The sequence below is a fragment of the Schistosoma haematobium genome, chromosome 2 (genome assembly GCF_000699445.3).
Source record: "Schistosoma haematobium chromosome 2, whole genome shotgun sequence".
Lineage (NCBI taxonomy): Eukaryota > Metazoa > Platyhelminthes > Trematoda > Strigeidida > Schistosomatidae > Schistosoma > Schistosoma haematobium.
In genome coordinates, this window is record NC_067197.1 from 38,889,020 (window position 1) to 38,915,451 (window position 26,432).

Sequence of the window (26,432 nt, forward strand, 5' to 3'; positions counted from 1 at the left end):
CTATATTACCTAATAATTAACAACAGCTGTTTACTTTATACAGATAAATTCAATCATGTTATAGAAGTGTACATGTATAAAGATTTCTTGATTCAAATGTTGCAATTAACTCAACAGACATATTAAGTGAATACTTGTTTCTTGTTCATTTTGTTTCAATTTTAACTTAGAAACAATAAAATAATCACTATAGTGAATATATATATATATATATATATATATATATATATATATATATATATATATATATATATATATATCACTTGATAAACTGTTATGGGGTAGGGGAGTAGAAACTTAATTGATTCATAATATTTAAGCTTAGAGTAACCAAGATAAAAAAACGAAATGATTTATCCATCAGGAAAATTCTATTTTTATAAATTTTAATCAAATAAGATGTTAAAATAAGAGTTTAACGTAAATTGTTCCATTTTTAGAGTTTACAGCTAAAACGGAATTTAATTTGGCAACTGTCAATAACTAAGGTGGAATGGATAATTGTTTTCCTGCTTAGTATATGTTTTCTCAACAATGTGCATAAATTATAAAGGATCTGATTCAGGACTTATAAGATTTGTGATGCTTTCGTTACATTCAAAATTTAATTAAACTAATGAAATAAAGTTAGTCTCAATTAGGAACCAATCTCATTTGAAAAACTTGTTAAAATTGTGTTTCGTTCCAGTGTGCCGATGAGTTCAACACGAGATCTAGTTCCAAAAGGAAGTGATTTTGTCACCAAAATGATGATAGTGGACATTTATACAACAAACTGTATTTATTCTAACGAAATAAAAGCTTTTAGAAATTTATCTTATGAAGCAGTTTTCACCAATTCTGAATGAAGTATCCCCATAGTTGGATTCACGAGTCGATCGAAGCTAGGCCACCGTTGAAAACCTGGAGGCACTGGATGGCCGTTTCGTCCATGTATGGGACTCCTCAACAGCGCGCATCCACGGTCCTTCACACGGGACTGGAACCAAGGACCTTCAGTCATGTATGCTTAACCTCTAGACCACTGAGTCCAATCTGTGTCTGGTGTGAAAAAGTTATTCACCCCAGACGATGGATGAAGGGTTGCACGAGATCATGGATCGAATGAAGTTAGAAATTAACATCGTTAGATGCCAGCTCAGTGGTCTAAGGGTTAAGTGTTTTCACACAAGACCGAATGTTCGGGGTTCGAGCCTCGCGTGAGGGATCGTGGATGCTCACTACTGAGGGAGTTCCATACTAGGACAAAGCGGCCATCCATTGCCTCCAAATTTGCAATGGTGGTCTAGCTCAAACCGACTCATGAATTCAACTGTGAAAATACTACAATCTCCACAAATCCCCATGTTAATAAAATATATTCAAAAGGTCAGCAATTTCAGACATGAATTTTGTAGGTCTTTCATCAATCAATGAAATTAAGACATGAGTATCAAGCATATTTACCACCCACCAAAACAACTTTAACATCAGAGATTCAGTTTATCTGCCTGATTTCAGAAAAACAATCAGCTTATCTACTTAGACAGTTAAACAGTAGTATGTATAACAAGGACACAAAAATCCTCAATAATTTGCGACGTTGCCATTACTTGCACAGTGAACCATGCTTCTGAGCTGTTTTACACAAAGATTACTGCAAAACGTTTGCAAATTAATTCAGATATTCTAAATTTTATTATTCTAAAATTCAAGCACACTAAATTATTTTATGTTACCTGGTAGGACCAACTGTCAATGTAACCTAATACTATTAACAATTGACCTAGTGATATATATTGCTCATATGTAATAATTCGATATAATATCTGGTTTATTTTTGATATAACCTTTCGCAAAACACTAATTAGAAAGACAAATAACTTTAATTAATTCCCACTCAAGGTCATAATTCAATTAAACAACACGCGGGATGGATTTAAAAAGCTTGACTGGCTTTTTTCGAGTCAAGTCCTAATTTATAACTTTAAAACACGACTTTTATAGCTAGAAAATATTTGCGAATTGCCAGTATTTGAGCAGATTCCTTCGGATGTTGGGAGCACCGAGTGCTAGACGAACGTGATAAATCGGCTATTGAGTCTTCTTAGACCAAGGTATTTGGGATGTGTATTACGTATGACCAACAACCACTTACATTGAACTATGATATTTTCTGGTGTAGTAGTAGTCTGGAAAAAAGCAAGCAGAGGGCTAAGACGAGGCATTAGTCCATGAAGACGTTAATCCGTAATTGAGATCATGAGCCGATCAATGTCAAACCACCATTGAGAACCTAAGAGCACTGGAAGACCGTTTCGTCCTAGTATGCGACTCCTCAGTAATACACACATATGGTCCCCCGCGTAGGACTCGAACCCAGGACCTCCGGTATCGAGCGCGAACACTTAATCTTTAGACTATTGAGCTAGGATCCATCGGTGCTAATATCTACCTTCAACCAATCCACGATATTGCGCGACCATCTTCTGTTGTCTTCGATGAGTAAATGTATCAAACTCGATATGGATTGAACTCCACTGGTCAAGGCTTCTCAATAGAATCCCAGAAAATCAATCTTGAAGCTAGTCGCTAGTGAGTACGTGATTAATTGTTGAACTGAGCCATGTTGTTAAGTGCAGAATAACTGGTTGCGGTTCATGTGATTGTTGTAACTACTGGTTGAAAATGTAGGGTGATATGGTTCAGAATCGGTCGCAATGGTGCAGATACATACCTTTTTGTTTTCTTTAGGTTTTGAGTTTTGAATATATCTTGTAAATATCTATTTCATAAATGCACTCATTATATATACGCTCCTCAGCATTGAACATTCACGATCCCGCCTCACGAGATTCGAACCCATGACCTATCAGTCTCGTGCGCGAGCGCTTATATTTTCGTATTTATTAAGTTGGAAATTCCAAATTTTTCTAGATGTGATATCCAGAGAAATGAATATCAGTTAACGAATTTATTTAAATATAAAATTGACAATGTTAATTTGGGGAAATCGAACTGTCAACACTTCAAACAAGGAAAAAATGATGCCATAGATTTTGAATGGTCTTTAGCGATGCTACTAACTAATAAAAAGTAGTTAAAGTTACCATTAATTATTTTTATACATCTGTTCTATTACAGTGCCGTTTAATTGCTATTTCGTGATGCATTATCTTAAGCACTATTATCAAAAATCATACTGGATAACTTCACCTAATGTTTATTCTCAAACGATCTATCTACATTAAGATTCATACTTGATGTGTGGATGTCAAATGTCGTTAGGTTAAATCGATTATATTTTGGCGTATGGGCGGGCTAATCAGGATCAAGAACGCAATTTTCAAGTTTTAAGGTGAAATTCGAATACCACTTATGATGACCTTTAAAAATGCATTTTTTACTGCTGAAAACGTCTAAAGTGATAACAAAAAGAAGCTTTATAAACATTCAATGCTATCTCAGTAGGTTATATATGACAGGTGTATCGACATTATCTTTATATCCTGACCTCATAGAATTAATCCCAAAATAAATAGTAATCCAGCTGTATTAAGATTATGGAAGAAGCAATCAGACGACCCCCCCTCCGAGCATTTTTGCACGAAATTCACCCTTAACTACAAAGCATGTTTCAAATATAGCACCGAACCGCTTATCTCTATCCTAAATACTTGGTTATAACTAGGAACAGTGTGGGAACTCTTGGAAATATATCTAAATAATAGTAAGGGTTAGCGAAAAGGGATAATCTACGACTCTAAGAACTCATTTATGCTATTTTTTCTTCAAGATGCAGACAAAGTAGACTGTAGAGGACTTTAATAGATTCATTGTGTGTAGAACATGTTTACACTTTATAACGTTATTGTTTTCTTTTCCATAAACTACTCATTTACACAAAGCTTTTTTGACTCGCTAAAAACTAGCTACGAAATGATGGTGGTTATTTTACATTCTCCCCTATACTATAACAAATAAAAGTTCCTCATTTTTACTTGTCTTTAATGCTGCTACAACTTCTTGTACAAATATAGGAAACTATATTGACTTACATTATACTAAGTGGTCCAATTAGCTATTTGTATATAAAGAAACAGGCTGGAACTCAACTATTTCTTAACCATAGAGATGCATGTACGTTGTAGTAGTCTTATATTATTTGTAGTAAGCATACAGCCACGCAAGTTTTAAATTTTCCATGATACATTTATATAACAAGCTTGCACAAGCCTTGTACAAATTAGTGATGAGGCCAACTATTCATGTGAATAAAATAGGTGTTAATTAATTATTTTGTACTTATTCACATGATTAATTATGAGGCTTTATCCATGTGGATTTCCCTTATACGTATCTTACTAAATATTTTGACGATATAAAATGAGACTCGGTATAGTTTACTTGAATCCCAATAATGTTTGGGACTGCAATTGATCAGTCTCATATTGGCATATGTGCATACAGTGCGTACTATTTTAATTCATAAGCATTATAAACAAAGATTGATAGTGGCTAGTAGTGGAATGCAGGATGCGTGTTTCATCCTATTTGGGACTCGTCAAGTGGATGTACCTGCACGAGTTAGTATTCAACCTGGGACTCGAACCCAGTACCATTCGCTCCAAACGCCATCACGTTATCCACTTCGCTACTGCGTCCTGGTGGTCACTTGCTCACTCGGTATTGTTTACTTGTATCTTCCCATTGATGTTCAGGACTGAAATTGATCAGTCTCTTATTGGCATATGTACACACTGTGCACAAGTAAGTGGCTATCAGGACTCAGTAGCTAAGTGGATAACGTTTGCGTTTGAAGCGAACAGAAGTTGGTTCGAGTCTCAGATGCACGTATATCCAGTTAATGAGTCCCAAATAGGACGAAAAGCGCGCCCTGGATTCCACTGCTGATCACTATCTATCTTTGTTTAAAATGAGACTATTTATACAACGATAAATTGCTACATCAATCTACATACATCACAAATGACCATCAAATCAACCCAGAAAACACTCCAGTTGACCACCAACCATATCAAACCATATATCATGTTGCTGCTCAACACACACACACACACACTTCTTACGCCTTTTAGGTCATATATAGATAGTCTGTTGGTTACAGTGTATCTACAATATATTTATCTATCCATCCCCCAAAAAAACGTTTTCTATCAAACGTTCAATACCACGTCATCAGGTGAATTCAATCATAAAAAAGGGGATGAATTCTGAAAAATAAACAACAACAACAACAACAAAATTAACCATGAATTTTAGAACAATTAGAATGAGGATAGATTTTAATCTCACTTTCAAATATATTTCATATATGAATTCAACATATCATATATGTGACTTGTCTTAAACAGAAACATAAATGAACATAAAAATTTGCACTTATCACAAGAATTATATATGTATATAGTTGAAAGAAATTCAACATTGAAAAGTATAAAAGTTAAATAAATGAATAAATAAATAATACTATCAAGATCTTTTATTCATCAATAGAACAGTCTATATAGAAAGTATTTAATAATTTATTGGTCAAATAATGAAAATGCAACAAACCAAGGTAGTTTTATTATTTGTTTGTTTTAAGTACGAAAATAAAAACAAACAAATGATAATAAAGAACTGTATGTAGAATAGAGAATTAGTTGAGAAGTAGTTAATGTTTAGTTCATAATCAAAATACTAATGACATTATCATATTGATTATATAAGTAATAAGAGAGAGGATAAGACAAAAAAAACTACACATATATTTTGTGTATAGTTGAGGAAAACAAAATAAAGAAGTGAAATGAAACAACAAATACGAGATCTTATGTTTATATTTATGGAGAAGTAATCAAGATAAATAAAAACAACGACAACAACAACGACGACTGATAATAACCAGGATTAATACAATATGAATTACTGAATTTATGTTTGAGAGGAAGAGCAAGAGAGAGAGATAAGAGAATGTACAAAATGTAGGGAGAATTATGTTGGATATGGCGCACTAAAAAAATCTAGAAAAGAAATGGAATACTAGAAGTAAATGGTAAAGAAAGAAATATGCCTAGAATTGATGATGGAAGAAAATGTAACCTGAACAAATAAATAGAATCAATCAATGATTGTTGCATTAGTATCATTTATTTAGTGGTGGGGGTAATTGAATTTCATAAGACTTGATAGATGAAAACAGATTACTTGAACTACTTACAGGTAGGGAAATGTAATAAGTACAAATATTTAGGAAGAGATGACAAATGATATATTTATGTATGTATAACAAACTAAACATTACATGAATCGTCCTTCAGAAAGTGAATGATATAAATGACAACCACAACAAATAATTAACACAGAAAAAACAAACAAATGAAAAGGTAGTCAATAAATCATGATAAGAATCCTCTCTTTACGTGCACACACACACACACAGAGGGGAGGTGGTCAAGTTCTACTTAGTTTAAATATATGTATGGAGATTAATATGAGAATCATTACGATACAAATAATCAGTAGAGAAACATAACGACGTGAAATCATCATACTAAATGAAAACAAAGTTGCAAAGAAAAAAACACAACCCAAAACAGACAAAAACTGAAAATAATGTTAACGAAGAGAGATATGACTTTGAGAGGAGGTATCAAGTAGTAGTGTAGGCAGTAGATAATAAAACAAACAAACATACACACGCTTACATAAATACATGAAATTGTCATTATTGTCAATGAGGTAAATGCGTAAAACCATAATCGGAAACTACGAGATTATATGATGAAGCCAACATTGAATGACGCCTAGGCAGAACCGGTCTAGGTATGATATATTTATCAATGGAATAAGAAGGAGGTGTGAACAAAGTTCGACAAGTTAATGTAGATGATTTTTGATGCTTTTTTAAACGTTTTCTTGATTCATGTTGCATACGTAATTTAGTAGGAAATAAATTAGTTGAATTATTATTATTAGTGATAGCATTGGTAGAATTTACAAATAATTGTTGTTCTCGTTCTTGTTCCTGTTCTTCAGTTAAATTAATCTTGACCACGTTATGATTAGCATTCTGTTCATAATGTCCGCCAACAGTTTGTTCAATAGTTTGTTGTTGTTCAATTGTTGAACAATTATGATTTTTGTCATTGTTATTATTGTTACTGACTTTTGAATTCAAGGTTTCCGAGTCCAATTGAACTGCTGCTGTTGTTTTTAGACAATGTGACGTATTATTATTACTATCATTATGATTACCAACTGATATTAAAGTTTTTGAATGATATGGACGCTAGATTACATAAGAAAGAAAATAATGTTAGTAAAACCATGAAATGAAAATTGAATACTTCCATTAATAATTAAAAAAATAGTTTAGAATAATGAATTTGCTTTTATGATCATCTTATTGACTGAAATTGTAATAATTATGAAGAGAAATAACTAATACACATGATCGGATTTAATATGGTCAGATATACTGTATGTGTTTTGGTATACAAAAGATACTTCAACAATTGTAATCCATTTAAACAATTTTAATCAAAATATTTAAAGATGATTATAGTTTTATAATAAACGACAAGAAATCTTGCAAAGACAAATTTCTCAGGAATGAAAAAGGGTGTTTTGTATGACAACTTAAACATATATGAGAAAAAAAATGAACTGCAACAAATGGCAAGGGGTGTATGTGTATGTTTTATGGATAATAAGATTGATACATATATAATTTTGTGAAATAAAGCTTTATAACCTTAGTTCATACATTTATTGGAGAGACAACGTCAGCAAAATCCTCTTTGGGTATGCTGATGAAAAGTGTAATGCATACATGTTGTGTAACAGATTTCTTTTTCAGTGGTACTGTTGACCAGCATACATAAGTTTCCTAGATTTAGAAAGTAATAAACCGAATATATATTTCTAGTAACTTGATATATAATTGAGTAATATTGAATAGTCGCTTCATTTTTCTATATGACACATACAGGCATAAGTATCTCATTAGGCAGAGAACAAAGAGGTCTTAACCTTAGCAATAAATATGTGTGAACATCCTGTGAACGGTTATTGAACTCAGTTTAAAAATGTTGGCATAGTACTGATATTCTGGATATGCGACGATTTATATAAGCGAATCAATGCCACATATATAACACCGTAGTCATCAATATTTCCATACACTGATAAGAGAAAACTCAACAGACTATTAATGTGAAGATTACGCATTACTGGTGGTAAGATTAACAAAAAAAACTAGTCAACAAAATCGAAATTATTCTAATTAAAGGCGAAAGGTGAAGTAATGCGTTTTAAATTGGGATATAGATCAAGTAAACAAACAAATGCTCATATTAACATTTCGCAAAGTCAAGGAAGTTTTTCAACATTATAAAATTGGGATTTTTTTTAGATGAAAATTATAGATGATTCTTGTAATAAATGAAACGATTGAAACAGTGTATACATAAATACCGTCAACCAACAGGATATTTCCCAACTGCACTAAATATCGATTCATGTACTCGGTGTTGAGTTGCAACTTTATGTATGAGGCTCAGTGATACTACCTGGTCACTCCAAATTAAAGTAGGTGGAGCGACGACTCGGACCTGTGGTCTAATGATTGGAAGTGGAATACCTTAACTATTGACTCCCACTCCACCATTCTGCAGTTAAGTACAAATGACTGAAACACACGAAAAAGTTGACTTTATACCAGTAAATATCTAAACATATCCAGTTCAAGTTGAGACCACAGTATGAGACATTGAATAATCATATAAGGAAAATTCTTGTCAATACAAAAAATGTTGAATGGCTGAAAGACGTCTTATTATTAGAAACAAAAAGGGGTTATATTATTGGTCGATTAAATTTAGTGTTATGATTAACTTATATATCACCAGACTAACATGTACAATAATTCGACAAGCTTGGAGCTTTTTCGGGTAGAATTTGGGGTCGGTAAAATAGTAAGGCTCTATCCAAAATCTCTGAAAAAAAGTTAGTAACTGTTCCTCAAAGTTCTTATTACAACCTTTTGTTTTGAAAGTAAATTCAAAAACCTATGATATTTATCCTGTAATATTACGTAATAAACTGAGTAATAGGAATATTACACCAGTATCGTTTAGAAAGACTGAGTAAGTGTTAAAATCGACGTTATCTATAGTGTTTTATTTTAAAGTATTAAGTCACTGTAATTATTAACTCCGTGAAATTGTTCACTTTATTACTGCTTCAATTAAAATAAACTGAGACTGTACATATCGATGTGAGGTGCTTAAAGGTAATCAGTAGGAAAGCCGAGATTGATGCTTCGTACTAATTCGGACCCATTAGCAAGGCATAATTGTAGTTTTAAGAAAACTGGTAGTCCTCATAGGATTCAAACTCCTGTGACTAAGTTTTATAATTTAAGACGTTACCACTGAAGTGTTGACAGTGCGACTAACCCTTTGAATGACCGAAATATTTCTATACCTAGTCCATCCACAACCACCAAATATCAAAGCATAGTAAGTGTGATATCAGGTCACTTAATTGTGTGGTCACATAGCAGTTGAATCGATAGGAACAGTGAACAAATAAAGACTCGAAAGAGAAAACATGGGTTACTAGACAGTAATAAATGAATAGGTACCATTCATATTCTATTCCTACATCGGATTGGTCAGTTTCTAGAAAAAAAACGAAACAAACATCTCTAATTAAAGTGATAACAGCCCATATTATGGAGTGATAAACCGGGAGAATCAGGTACAGACAAAATGTTAAGTAGGAGATACTGATGAGTCCACACTATTAGTCAAGATTTGGATTAGCTTTTGGTGGGAACAATATGATAAATGGATTATACACATTCAGACATGAAGAAATAATACAATGTGGTTTAGAGAAGAGTTTACTTTCGGTGAGTTCATTTCCAAAGTTCATAAATATTAAAGATCTTTTAGTGGTCCTAAATCTGACTCCAATTGGTGAAATACACATATCGTCAATCCTCGAATATAATCATCGACTTAAATCGCATTGGTGAATAACGGAATTATATAAGTGAAATACGAGAATGGGTGTTTGAATAGGTATGTTTTTTATACTCATTGATCTGGACAGACAATCAGAGGGACGAAGTGAAGAAAAGAGAGGCGAGATGCCGCGCAGTGCAGGTGTACGAGGCAACTCCATTTAATTAAGCATTAATCAATATTTATAGCCAGATAAAAATAGGTTACAAACATGTGATGAATAGGATAAGAAGTGTACATACATACGCTAATGTAAAAACAAGCAGGTTTGCTAAGTGAGTGGTTAACACACTATCAAAACGTGACTCAAGAAGAATGGATAAACTGGCCTGTCCAGAAGCTAGAATAAGTTATGTGGGCTTGACATAGTAACCGACACTACAATCGTAATGACCACATTTTGAGTTTCTTAATAGGAATAACATTTTTGTGCGTTTGTTTATTTTACCTCTCTGTTACCATGTTCAAAGTAATAATCATAATAATATTGTCAGTAGATAAAGTATTGATTATCATTTTGAGATATAAGTACATATTTGATATTGTACAGATTTAAAACTTGTTGGCAAAAACTCTCCATTGAAAGTTACTGGTTGAAATCGTGGATTAATTTTCTGAAGGAAACATAAATGTGTTTATGAATGACTTGCGCACATATTTTCGAATTGGGTTAGCCAATAAAAGCTTTCTACTAGTGGCTCCGGGTTTTCTCATTCAAGAACCTGGTTAGGTTAGCATATAGGAAGATGGTATATTAATGTCAACCGTATGTAGATAGTACAATTCGACAATTTCCAAACACAAGGTATGTTACTTTTGCTTGCGATTACTTCGAGATTACTGGACCATTTAATGTCGATAAATATTTCTATGCAACTGGGGCAGTAGCATACAGTAAATATAATAACACAGAAATCATAGATAACTCAATCGAAGGAAGTTTATATACTAACTAATTAATCAAATTTTTTTTAACAGACTACTTTTCACAAAGTGAAAAAACCGATTGAAAAAACCATACAACATACAAACCAAATATACGAAGGATATTTGATCTATAAATTGAAAGGAAGTAAAAAAAAATTGAATTCAATTCTTATAACAGGATATAACATTCTCACAATAGAGATTGTAAACCACACGTATATAGACATCGTCATATTATTTATGCAAGACAATAATCCCCTCGCACACACCACTGTTCAGAGAAAAGTAAGCAGAAGAGAGGAATAATAAATCGAAGACTCAACAGTTATGGATTGATTATTAATGTAAAGAGTTTATGAGAATTGTTGAATTTTATAGCTTACATCATGAAGTAACCATAGTTAAACAATCAATAAAAACTAGCAAGTACTGGACAGTTATTTCGTCTTAGCACAGAAATACTTATCCACGACTCTACCGAAGGAAGAAGAACTCAAAACCTCCAAGATTCGTGCTCACTGGTGACTAATTTCGATAGGTAAATCCTGGAGTATTTAATGAGAAGCCGTTATCAATGGAGTTCAACTATGTAGAGTGTAAAACAGTTACTCACTAATGACACTGGAAAATGGTTGTGGAACAAGCAAGGTACTTGAAGTTAGGAAATATAAACGATTGGATCCTCACTAAATGATCTAATGCTTAAGCGCTAGTCGAAAGATCTAAACGTCCCAAGTTAAGTATCCAGTGGAGTCGTAGATACTCAGTGATGAAGTGTACCATACTAGAACAATACAACCGTCTAATGCTTTCTAACTTTAAATGGTTACCTAACCAAAGTCAATTCATGATGTTAACTATGAGACATGATCATTAAAAACATTTTAAATGTAGAACATAGAAAAAGAATATTCCTAAAATTTACCTTCATTAAATTAGGTGAAATAACTTGAATATTGTTCATACTTTGTTTCCAACAATCAGATGATGATAATGACGATTTTATAACATTATTGTTATTAAACGATGTTGTATTATAAGTGGATAGTGGAGGTGATTCAGAAGCATTACGTCTACGTTTACCGGAACAACATGATTGATGTGTTTTTGTAGTACCTGTTGTAATTGCTGAGAAAGTAGTTTGAGATGATGCTTGTGAACTAAGAATCGATGAACAAATTGTTGATGATGGCAAATTTGATTTATTACGTTTATTCTTATGATTAGTAGAAGTAGTAGAATGTGTTGCAGAAATTGACGCTTTTAAACGACGTTCAACATCTGGTAGGATTAATGCAGCAGTCAAATCTGAGATAACGCGATGTGGGCAATTGAAATGACGTTGATTAAAACCATTCATTAAATTAATATTATTATAATTGTAATTAGAATTGGATAGTTTTTCATTAGCAATTGCAGATGACCATGTATGATGAATCAGATTTAATGGAATCCAACTACTATTACTACTACTTCCACCACTATTAGAATCATCTGATAGATTTGAACTGCTTACATTCCTTTTATGAAGATTTTCCAATGAATTTAATCGTGAAACAGAATCAGTTACATTGAAATCAATCCAATCATCAATGGAATCATGTATACTGGATGTATCACATGGATTATAATTAACACTATAATCTTCTTCATTGTTCTCTACACATTTTATTGGTATGTAATTATCGTTAATATTGTTATTATTATTAGTATTATCAACAATTGAACAAGGCGACTCCGTGTTACATTCATAAGGAGCTGATAAAACTGAATTGGTTGCGCGATTACTTCTATTGTTATTATTATTACTCGTAACAGGATCACCCCATAAACTTGCTCTATCTTCTTTAAGTAATTCAATCAATATATCATCAGGTATTAAGTCAAGGGCTGACAATAAATTCCGATTATCTGTCAAATCCACATGATCTGGTTAAATAATAAAATTAATAATAATAATAATGACAGAGAGAACTTGTCAAATGAAATATATACGATATCACTACCATTAATACACAGATATATATATAGAAATTCAACAAACAAACAAGTATTTGTATGATTGTCAATAAAGAGAGAGGGAAAAGATGAGACAGTAGTAGTATTAACTATTAAGTACAATATGTACACTTAATAAATATTAAAGGTAAAGAGTTGAAATTTCTAAAGAATGACAACATAAAAATATATCACACATTATTTCACTATTCAATATTATTACTGGGGATAATATTTTATACATAAATTAATAAATTCCAATCTACTCTATGAACAGAAAACATAACCTGATAGAAATGAATGATTAAATAAAGTGTATAGATTCATGTAAAAGATTTTGACTTCTAATCGCTATTTATTTGATAATTCAGTTAGTCATAAGCAACGTATAGTCTGGTACAAGTGTTTATTGATCCAAACTTCTATATCAAATTAGCAAGACGAAATGAGATGAATACGATAAATAGTAGACAAATCAATATAATGTAGTAGTAATGATAATGGGAAGGACTAAATATCGAGAGTACGGTTTGACAAGATAGAATCAGATGGTGTAATATATACTGGAATTCAAGATATAGAGCAAATGTATCTGTGCTACCATGATTGATTTTGAACTAAGTCATCAGAAATATCCAATCACCGATTGCGGTTATCACGCAAACCTCAACCAGGTAACCTGTGTTTACTGAAATAGCTCAGACCATAAACAGACACCATGGTTGGTTTGACTGCTTCTAGATTTCTTTTAAATTAATTTCACACTACGCAAAATCGCTTGTTAAGGTAAGCAATTAGACACATGTAACACGTATCCTAACAATTTCAATCGATAATGGTTCACTACTTTATCAACTAATTAGCTATCTTAACCTAGTAACCCGTATCTAACCTCAACATTACTCATACAGTTTTTCCAAGATACACGAGTAATGCTTCGAAAACATCTGATTAGAAAACTTAAGGCATATGCATATTTCCCACTTTTGGGGACCATGGTTAACATCTTTATCGTAATATAGAGTGGACTAATCTATAGTATGCTTGTTCTTTTGTTGGTAGAAGGATATTTTGCCTACAACACAAGTGAAGTAGTTTATCAAATACCAAACAGACTTTCTGAATCCGAGTCGAGATGTTGGTAAATATCAACACATCAGGACTGATAAGACTTTCAAACTAAGTGAATTAGCCAATGTGCTAAACTACCTTCAAGTTTGTTATTAGTTTAGGCGTTTACACAGACCGGACTCTGAAGAAATTAACTTTTACTTATTATGTAGTGACTAGAAATATCAAAAGACTGAACGTTGTTAACAAAATTCAGTTAGTTAAGGATCATATACTAGCGACCCCATTGGGAATTGAACCCAAGACCTTTGAGATTCGTGGTATGCCGTCTCTTTATCCAATCACTGAGTTGATGTCCAACGGTTTATATTTCTAACTTCAGTCAACCCGCGAACCCTAGTGGGCTTGTGGGTTCGGATACTGATGGGGAGCCGCATACTAAAATGAAACATCTGTCCACTGATTTTTTTCAATAATCTATAATGTGGAATTTTAAATCTAACAATCTTCACAACATCCTACAATTACAAATAACTATGTTCTTGGTAGGGTAGATGTTCCGATTGAACAGAATAAAAATAGTAAATTAATATACGGAATATTTACATGTCTAGAAAAAACTGCTACAACCAGCAACAAAAAAAACACACACTAGACAATAACAAGTATGCAAAATTCAATAATAATAATAATAATAATAATTAGCTAGACTAGTAATATCCCGATTTTTCTTCTCGCAATGAAGAATTCCTTTATACAGTTAAATTTCACAACTCTATCTAGGATATTATTATGTATGAGAAAGTTCGTACATTCTTCCATTTATATTTATGTAAATAAATCAATTCAATTGGGAAATAGACAGAAAAAAAATGTCAGTGCTAATGTTGAATTCCAATAATGAATATGCAAAAAGGTAATTAGAATGATTATTATATTACACGTTTGAACACCAACATACACACATAGATTATTTATAACAAATGTAAATGTTGAAATCATTACGGTTTTGAAATTAAAATATACTTTGTTAAATTTCATAACTAACTTATCATTCATGGGATGAATTTAAAATAAAAGTGAATATATTTGATAGTGTAGTGAACAAGAATACCAATGGGGACAATAGAATGTATTTGAGCACAACAATACAGAACATTTCAGTAAAATATGAGAACCATACAGTAAATATGCAAAATATTAATCCATCATCTCAAACTTGACTGTTCCTTTTGCAGATATCAGTCCATCGTCTCAGATTTCATTGTTCATGCATTTTCATACCAATTGCTCTTCGTTTCCGTCCTTTCCCCCCTCGATCTTCCACTGAAATATATTCTATGTCTGACCATCTTTATATACTACTTATGTGGATATAAGTAGCTCACACCACAATAGTACTATTGTAGTGAACGAAGTCTTGGTGGGAAAAACCAAATTAATTGTTTCATGCGAAATTATAAAGTGCCTTCGTAAAATATGAAAACCATACATTATTTGTACATCTTTTATATGTTTCACGGTTCATTCAATTCTGTTGTTATTACAATTGTTCTTTGTTTCCATTCCTGTTCTCTTCAATTGGATCTTATCAATCTTCTGCAGGGAGGCATTACACTTCTGATTGGTGCGACATACTACTTAAATCTGTTAACATGAGTAGCACACACTAGACTATTAGAGGGGTAATCCTTTAAACACTAGTTTTCATTGAACACAGTCAGTCATAAGTGACATATATAAAAATATAAACTAACCGTAAATCCCAACAATGAACCTTAATTATGACTGAAACCTCTGACACTTACGACTTTATCACCAGTATAGAAGAATTCCTGAATTATGTAGAAACAATATTGTTGTGACTTTAAACTTGGGTCGATTTTTACTCCGTGCCAATTGTTGCGTCCTTGACTGAAAAGATTAGAGAGCAGTGTGCTATAGATCGGATCAGTGACATGTAAACACGTACGAACGACCTAGAGTCCTGATTGGTCCCGCCTCCCTGTCTAGCCCAGCCAGTTGAGTCCAGAACACAAGTCACAACCTCTGAGATATGAATCGTTATATTTCAAACATACTTTGTTTATATACCAACCAAGCATACCACATCGTACCATAAAATAGAAAACAAAATTTTGTACAGTATTTAACAAGTGAACAAATATCGACCAATAGGAAATGTCCATTTAAAGTCCGAGGACACCATTGGACTTAACATGATAATTATTGGTATATTCCTCTGCATCCCTAACAAATATATTCGTTATAAACCCTATGATTTTTTGCATTACATTCTTACCTAACTATTTAAGGTTTCTTAATCTCCAATGATAACCTAATAGATATATTAGTTCATAATAAGAACAATTACTTATCAAGTAAACTATTGAAAACACACTGAATAGATTTGTTTCCTCTTTAAAAAACAATTTGCAATCTCTAGTTAAATTTTCGATCATTATAGAAATCATTTAGCAAAAGGACAACAACCGTCTATGTGCAAATAAATTTATGTGACATCTTGCTTTTCATAGAAAGCAGTTGATTTTCGCTGACTAGTAGAATTTTAATGACAGAGTGACACTGATAAGTACTTAATACATATACATGTCCGTTGACTAGAAATAAGGTTACATTACTTAATTATAGAAAAGTACTCAAACATTCAGTTTTCATATAATAAGTTGTATATTTCACACTTTGCTCAACCAGTCATATATAAAACAAAATCTCAATACACGTGTATTGTGGAAATTACATAAACATATAATCTTCCATATTCGATTTATAAGTAATCATTCAGACAATAAATCAGCAATCAGAAAGCATCCGGAACTAAACACGTCCAATATTTTCATTAACACAGTAGATTAACTACTGTTCTACCGTCACATCAATCGTGCAGTTATTATCATAGTCCATATTTAAACATATGAAGTATTAAAACAGGAAACACTAATTAGTTGGGATGATAAACCAAAATATTTAAGTATCCAACATAAAATATAACTTGAAAAGTACGATTTAACACATAAAAATACAAAACCTGGAATTTAAGTTAATGAAATTTTACCAAAACAGACAGGTTTGAATAGACAACTTTGAACTACACATTTTTGTGTTAGATAGCTAGTGATACCGACGAGTAGGTTACTGGAACTCGACAACAGATCCTTTCACAGAGTCGGTTGTGTACATTGGGACCATAGGGGGAACAATCTTTAGGTTAGATATAAAGTACTGGGTAGATATGGCAAATCAGTTGATAAGATAGTGAATTTTGATCGGTTAAAGTGGTTGTAATATGTATTACGTACGATCAACTGTTATATCCCGATGAGAATTATGAATGGTAAATTTTGAGAACTATTTATAGACAAATATTATACATATATTCTTAATGTATAACTATTCAGTAGCTAGACTATGTATATTTATACTCCTCTTATTACAAGCATTATTTTGACCCATAGACTATTAATATACGATTTGCCGTTCCTGAATTATGCTCAGTCTATTAATCACAGTCTCCCACATTCACAGGCACTTTTGGATAGAACTTGTATACATGTTATTTTCTAATTTATAGTACGATGTGGTCTAGTTGGTTGGTATATAAACCCAGTATGTTTGAAATACATTATTGATATCGTGGAGGCTGGGATTAGTGTTCTGAGCTTAACAGGCAGGGCTAGGCAGGAATAAGGGGGGATAAAAACTTTAGACTGCTCGTATGGGTCTATGTGTCATTTGTTCTGTCGATAAGTCACTGTTCTCTAATTTGCAGTACCATTAGGTTATATATTATTTGGTTTAATGCCATAAGTTACAACACCAACCACCGCCTAGCTCGAAGCGCGATGTTTCACCGGTGTATATTTTGTGCCTAATGCTTTGTCACTTTTAATATTATCGCCACTTCTACTACTCCGACATCTCACTGTGGTGATGTAGTGTGGCAACTTGTACTAAGGTACATATGTGCTAGTTTTTACATTATTTATGACATTGACTGGTACCAATCAGTTGTATAAATAGAAGTAGGTGGAACAGGGTCCGAGGCAAGAACTGTACGGTGGAAATTAAAATGGATTAACCAGTAGCCCAAATGATACATTCATAAATACGTAATGAATACATTTTAACAAACCAGTAGAATATACACAATAATAAGCGCTAAATGAAGTCTGTCAATGAATGAAAAACAATATGAAGGCTTAATTAAATACTGAGACGAAAAAATACATTGTATTGAACTATTAAGATAGACAGAGATATCAGCTGACTAACAATACTCTGTTTAACGTAACATTGATGTACGAAAATGTATATAATTGACATAACAGAAACTTGTAAAGAGAATAAATAAAATAGTTTACCTGTTTCAGTAGTCCCAACATTGGTAAAATTATTTGAAACATCATTCACATTATCGTCAGTATCAGATTTAAGAGCTTCCGATAATGTAGTTATTGAACCTTCATGATTGGGGAATAGTGGAGAACTTGGGAACACAGAGAAATGCTGTTGTGGTTGCTGCTGTCTTTGATGATGATGTTGGTGGGGACAATAATGACTGAAACCGTTTAAATCTGAGGGCACAGAGACAATGGACGCAGATTGTTGATGGTTTAGTAACATAGATTCAGTGGAGTTATCAAACGATGAGGTATGATTAGAAGGAATTAGATCTACTGCCGTGGGTGTTGCCGCCACAGCTGTAACTAGTGTTGCCTCTGAATGAATATTATCTGAATCGGGTGATTTTTCATAAGTGCCTGAAAGGTTATTCCCTCCGACTACTAGATTGGGTTGAATATTAATTAGTGATACATGATAATTGTCACATGCTGAAGACTGGGACAATGTAGTAGTAGTGTAATCTGTTAAACAGTGAGTTGTTTGTCCATACGAAAGGTTTGATGATAATGAATGCGATGATGTGTCAACACAATTGTCTATTAATGACTGAACAATAGGTGTAGATGTTACAACCACTGGTGTTGATGTAACTGTTGTCATAGCTGTGGGTGATAATATTTTTGTTCCGATAGTTGTTGTTAAAGAGGATGGATTGAATAGTTCAGTTAAATCACCTGGAAGATGACCATGGAGATGCCCAGTGAAATGAGCTTGAAATGATGCTTCATCAGAACAAATAATTTGACAATCTTTAAGTGGACAAGCAAAAATTAACCGCACAAGCTGATGTTGAACTTGAAAAATAAAAATAATCATAAAAATAGTATGAATTACGCTTTGAAAAAATATTACTGGTTGTTTACAAACTGTTCATTAAGAAAAAGACTTCAATAAGGGCTTTGTGTTGATGTTTAGCTTGGATAATAACTGACTAAACAAATTCATATATCCGTGTTAGCGCTAACAGATTACCGTAGAATAATTATATTTTAAACTAACAATGCTAGGTACTTTCAGAGGCATGTGAATCAACTGACCCACTAGATTAATACGACCAACACACGAATATACGATCTGAATTCGTGGAAGAACTTCTTATACTACTAGCAATAAGTGGAACTGAATTGAATTCATCGAATCTTTATCAGGCTACTTACAGTTTACATCACTAGTTAACCTTAGTAAGATAAAAATTGAGAATCAGAGTGTACTGAGCCGTAGTTTCATCCTAATGCGGGACACCTTAGCAATGTGCATTTATAGACTCCATTAATCCCTTACAGTAATAACAATCATGTGCCCACTAGTGACTGATTTTAGTGAAAGGCCATTACCAGTACGGTTCAACCATGTTGACAGTGAGACAATTAACCACTGACAGCAGTGGAAGATTTTCGTGTAATGTCGCGAGCTGATTGAATTGAGAAATGTAAACCGATGGATGCCAACTCATTGTTCTACAGATTATGAGGTAGCTGTGGGATCTGGAGGTCCAATGTTCGACCTCTGATGGAGCCATAGATGAGTATTGCTGAGGAATCCTCTACTATGATAAAACATTTTTATGCTGTGACAGAACTAAAGTAATTTTGCTTAATTATTCACAGGCTAGTGAAATTAATTAATAAAGATTTGTAATTTTCTATTGTTGATATTCCTGAGTGTGAAAGTAACGGGTTCGAGTCTCAGTGAGAAAAGGATGTACCAGGTACATTTGGTTGATGAGTCCCAAACAAGGTAAGACCAGCCTCTTCCAGGAATTATTATCCAACATTAAAACACAACTAACTTTATTGCATAATGTACGAAATTTAGCACCAAATATACACTGACTTCAGATACATCATCGAGGTATAGCATTTATACACTGGTAGTTAAAAAACAAACTGAAAAAGCCATAATAACAAAAATCTAGAAAAATTTCGTATTACTTACTTTCCGGAAAATGAATACTTGTTAAGTGAGCAGATAAATCAGCTCTACCTGAACACAAATAGGTGCAATTATCAACTGGACAATAGACACAATCGGTTTTTGAACAACTCAACGCATGCACACCACTTATCCATTCACGTTGTTTAGTTTTACATAAATTCCAATCAACAATATGTCCACAACTTGGACATTTATTACTTAAATTATCATTATTATTATTATTATCATGATGACTATTGTCAATGTTATCACTATTCATATTTAATACTTGTCGAGGATCATGACCAGTACTTAATGTACGTCGTCGACAATTATCTATTTTGCAAACTTTTTGTTTATTCACCGTAGTTATATAAGATGTTGACAGATTTGACAGTGCTGATAATTGATGTTTACATTGAATTGTTATATCAGATGGATTTATTGAATTAATTGTATTTTTAATAATCGGTAAATCATTATGACTACCACCGCTGACTGATCGTAATCTAGGCTGTTTTCTGAATGGTTGTTTCATGAATACCGGAAGTTTTGTTTCATCTGTTAATGAATGTATAGTAACATCATTTGAATTGGTACTATCCATATCTACTGAAATCGGGAAATTATTGGAACATATATCTGTGTTTAGATCTAATAGGATATGAAAAAAATATTGGTTTATTTTATAGACATAATAAATAAATCGAAGTTAAAATGAATACTACTATTATTGTTAAATTAATACTAGGTTGCCCAAACAGAAGTAGTTGGAGAGAAATTTGAAGCCATGAATTAATGGGTGAAAGTCAAACACTTCAACCACTGATTCACCGAGTATTTGTGGTTGGATCGTTCAAATACCTCTTACTTGATAAAATTCTCAGAGCCTATGAATCTTTTATTTCTGTCACAGTTGAAGATATCTTTGTCTAACTATTTTGTGAATATTCTAATGTGCCAATTACCGCCTTGTTTTAAAGATAATTAAAAATTGTTTACTCAAATAAGATTTATTGGTAAGTCAAACAAAACTTTTTCTAATTAAGGTAAAATGTTTATTTCTAGATCTGCTGGGGTTAAGAAAAAAAACGTTTACGTTCAATTCTATATGACAGTCAGTGTGCTAAGGGTATCCACTTATACTAGATAGACATCATGATTCAATTACACCAAAATATTTTCCTTATTGAGTTCGTGTGTTATAAAACCAGTACAATTACTGGTACAATCAAAGGTCTTGAATATCTGCTTCTAAGTTTCTGTATGGTAAAGTTTTGATTTTCATCTGCGATTTTTTTAATACATAATCACGTTTATACACTTCAGCTGCACAGTACTACACCTAATCTATCATTTGCTAAACACTGGTAGTTCATGTACCTGGTTATCAGAGAGACATTTCTTGTAAAGCCTAGTTATAATGTTCAGCTCCCGAAACTGAAGTAGGGGCGAAAGTACTAAGCAATTGTTGCAAGGTTCTTACTTAAATGGCATCTAGTCCTCTATAACACTTTGGATCAACTACACCAACTAGTCACCAATTGATAACTAATGTCATAATGTGCATATATGTAGTGCTGACTAAATTGATGTATCAGTCAAGTGCTTTAATCTCATTAACATTTCAATGTATCTTTTAATCGCTTATATGTAAATAGATTTTAATAATATTCACTTTTGTGTTTAGCATTTTCCATAGAAAACATGTCGACTTAGGAAGAAAATTATTATTCTGATAAATAATTTTGTTTACTATTTCAACTCATCTAGGGATTGGAAGGATCAATAATTCTTATACGGAACTTGATTAGCTTATCAATAATCAGATCTTTTGATCAGTTATCATTGTATAACATTGTATTAAATCATTACATTTATCTACTGATCAGCAATTTTATTATAATCGCAATCTTAAACGTATTCACATTATCTAATAAAAATCCTACATTATAACAAAACTATTGAATATGCCAAATATGAATTCACTATATGATTCAATTTTAAATGGAGTATCAATAATGAAATTAATAGTGAATAGTAAAAAAGTAGAACAGGAATTCAATGTCAACACAAAGAATGAACAAGATTTGAAAATATTTCTTAATGTAACATAATATTCACCAATTGTCATCTGTAAAGTTACTTAAAACACGCGTGTGTGTGTGTGAGAGAGAGAGAGAGTAGGAAACTAAAGGAAACCAAAACAAAACAAATTAATTCATTTGCTTAACAACAACAAAATCACATGGCTCCAAATCTAAGCAACAACAGTAATAATACTGTTCAATCTGAAAATTACGAGAAAGAAAATAGCAAGAACATAAGTAAAAACAAACTAGTAGGTAGTGTAGTAGTACAAGGCAAATAGGCGGGAGTTAATTTTTATTGTGTCAAATTACAGTGTTCATATAGCCTTCGATCATTCATTTGTATCTTGTAGTTTGTTCTACATATCTACTTACAAGCAATCTTGTGAGCAGCGTCCACCACAGAAGTAGTGTAGTGGATGCTACTCATAAAATTAAATGTAAATAGTATGTTTCGGAACGTGGTGTCGAAATCGTCGAACTGAATGAAGAGTTCCAGTAGAGTGAAAGCACGTCGTAGGCAGGACACTTGGAGATCAGATGAGAAGACAGTTCAGATTACAGAATGCACCGACATATGCTAATGGATGATTGAAGGCTATGTTTATGTATTATGTAAACGCTTTGTAACTCCGCACAATAAATATATACCTTCAGCCTACTGCCCTATTTTACAGTAGTAGTAGGGGTTGTAGGAGACATCAAAATAGACTGGTTACAATGAAAAATCTATTGTGATAGGCTGTTCTTCTTTCTTTTCAAAAATAAAAAAGACAACTATTCGTCAACATTATTATTATTATTAATAAATAACGAGTGCAACAAATCTTAGCTATAAAGATTGTTGAATGGCGGGAGAAAGTGGTCAATTCAAAAACAAACAAAGAATATTTCTTTATTATACGAGCAAAACAATTGTTTGAGTAATCTAACAATCAAAAATATAGAGTGATTCGCTCGAAACCCATATGTGCCAACAGACATAGATCAATTAGAGTGAATATCAACAAAGTGAAAATGTATACAATTACAAATAAAATTCATGTCTCTTGAGAAAGCCAGTGTTTATATGGGCTTAGGAACTTAATAGAAAACGCGTTGAATGTTTGAAGCAAAATGTACACCCCGGTATGAACATCAACAATGCAATATGACACGTACAAGAAACAGATGACGAGCCTTAAGTAGAATGGGCAGTGACCATCTACCTTCCCAAGTGGGCGAATATATCTATATTTATGCTTTGGGATACATGCGAGAAAATTCATATGTTATCGGTATGCATGTGGATTATACTTGCGCCTAGTATGACACGTGAACGCCAGAGTCTGGTGGCAACGGTTTCCCCTAACAATCATGCGGTGGGTTTGTGAGCCGTGCAAAGTGGAATCCATTTCCAGAAAAGTTCATCGGTTTCACCGGATAAAGTTTGACCAGCCTTAACACGGCTGGAATACTGTACTACAAGCTAATATTTAATTTTAATAATCACTAACATTGTCTCTAAGCACAATCAAACTGGTAAGGAGCTTTCAGTAAGGAATTTGGGACGCTTTACACTTATATTCTTTGTAGTGTAGATTAGTTACATAGATGAGAAACAACCTTAGTATCGATGGAATTTATGATCTATGTCTTATATTTGAGAATTTTTTGTCAAGTTACGTAGATAATAATGTTATCAAAAAGGTCATTTGAACAGCATTTTCACACCTACAAAAAGGTTTTATACATAAATAATTATGGAAAGAAAATTCCATTTTCAATGGACTATTTATTTCATTCCCTAACCGTCGTAACATTTAGTTAATATAAAATATTGGTATATGCTTTTTATTGTTTATTAATGGATGTACAGGATAAACACATTTGTTTCGTTAATGAGTGCAGGACTCACACATACTAAATCTATAGTTCATATTATAGAGATAAACCTGAATTGTAATTAATTTTTTTTTACCAGAATAGGGTTTTGTGAAGATTGTAGAATCTTCATAAATTAGATCATGAACTGATCTTAATTAGAGAACCATTAAAAACCAGGGAGCACTGGAGAACTGTTTCATCATGGGATGGAACTCTTCAGCAGTTTAAATCTATTACTCTAAAACTAGGATGTGAATCCAGGACTTTCGATCTCGCGCGTGAGTGTTCACATTTTAGATCACTGACGCGGACTCCAGTAGTAAAAAAGTACAAGTTTAATTAATTCACAATACTGTGCGAGGATATTAGAAAAAACTGAATTAATCGACACTATTGTGACTAAGTTCGAGTTGGGATCAGATCTAGTGTAGTAGACGAGAACACAAGTGGGGACAATCGAATGTATGTGAGTACAAAATTACAGAACATCTTAGTAAAATCTGAGAACAATACAGTAAATACTTCATTTTCAAAATACCAGTCAATCGTCTAAGACTTCAATGTCCCTTCATTTCCACAAAAATCATTCTCTGTTCTCATTCTCTTTTCTTCGATTCTTTTCTGCCTCCAGGTACTTCACTTTCGACTGATGATGCATACTACTTATATCTATCGACATAAGTAGCACACACCACACTAGGATACTAAGTAAGAAACAAGTTCATTGACGTGTGAAGTATGTCCTAACCACTTCTTGTCATGATGTGTGCTACAAATTTTGGTGTTGTGCCCTCTTAATACATAGCCTAATGATACTGCGAATTAGAGAACAGTGACTTATCGACAGAACAAATGACACATAGACCCATACGAGCAGTCTAAAGTTTTTATCCCCCCTTATTCCTGCCTAGCCCTGCCTGTTAAGCTCAGAACACTAATCCCAGCCTCCACGATATCAATAATGTATTTCAAACATACTGGGTTTATATACCAACCAACTAGACCACATCGTACTATAAATTAGAAAATAACATGTATACAAGTTCTATCCAAAAGTGCCTGTGAATGTGGGAGACTGTGATTAATAGACTGAGCATAATTCAGGAACGGCAAATCGTATATTAATAGTCTATGGGTCAAAATAATGCTTGTAATAAGAGGAGTATAAATATACATAGTCTAGCTACTGAATAGTTATACATTAAGAATATATGTATAATATTTGTCTATAAATAGTTCTCAAAATTTACCATTCATAATTCTCATCGGGATATAACAATGTACAACACTGACAAATATAGGAGTAGATTGAGATCGTTGAAATGGATAGATTGAGATAACATATCAATCCATGATGTTAATAGTTGCTAGCCTAAACTATATCGACTTCCAGATTAGAGCTCGCATCAATATTTGAAGTGAACAGTCTGAGATATTTGATAACATGGCACAAACGATCACCGTGGAGCAATCAATTAAAATGATATGATACGTTACTATATTTTGGTTGATGTTGATTATTTGTAGTTAAGCAAATTTTTGGCGTCTGAGTTTCCAATGAATTTAAACATAATAGCAAAGTAAATTAAGATTTTTATGTCAGAATATGAATTATATGAGCTGTTCACCGTGTATACGGAACGAGCTACTGTAGTTTTTCGCGAAAGTTGGGAAGAACTCTCAAAAAGCTTAGATATTGAAGATTATTTATGAAGATAATACACTTCGAAAAGACAGCTCTTTTCAAATGAAGCGATAGTTTGAGTGAGGGGTGTGAACACTGTAAGGATGATATAAGTTTAAAATAATTGTCAGTCTCCCGTGTCAATAGAAACATAGAACGTAGACAGTCTGCTTTACTTTCGAATGGCTGTAACAATGTCTAGTCGAGTGACTATAAACTGAATTTGAGAAAACTGTCGGTTGATAATATTCTAATAAGACATTAAAGTTAGGTTAAATTGTGTTAAACAACAAGACATTTTCAGAGTCAGACTTTTAAGAACTTGCATGAAGTTTTTGAACAATTAAAACGGAGATGGAACAAGTGCATTGTTATAAATGGAAAGTCAGTAAAAGAGAATAAAATTTATATACCCTAAATTTTGCTAAATAAAGCATTTTT

At 32.7% G+C, this 26,432-nt stretch overlaps 1 protein-coding gene across 1 annotated transcript in view; it reads right to left on the minus strand.

Annotated features, from left to right (window-relative positions):
- Positions 1 to 6,715: 6,715 nt before the first annotated feature.
- MS3_00006924 (uncharacterized protein) overlaps positions 6,716 to 26,432 on the minus strand; it is a gene marked incomplete at its 3' end in the record, with an annotated part of 29,698 nt that continues 9,981 nt past the window's right edge. The window contains exons 5-8 of the mRNA XM_035729647.2: positions 20,373 to 21,005; positions 18,395 to 19,231; positions 11,869 to 12,872; positions 6,716 to 7,273 (exon numbers count right to left, since the gene is read on the minus strand). Coding sequence (XP_035586456.2) covers positions 6,716 to 7,273; positions 11,869 to 12,872; positions 18,395 to 19,231; positions 20,373 to 21,005 — 3,032 coding nt within the window. The remainder of the gene's footprint in view (positions 7,274 to 11,868; positions 12,873 to 18,394; positions 19,232 to 20,372; positions 21,006 to 26,432) is intronic.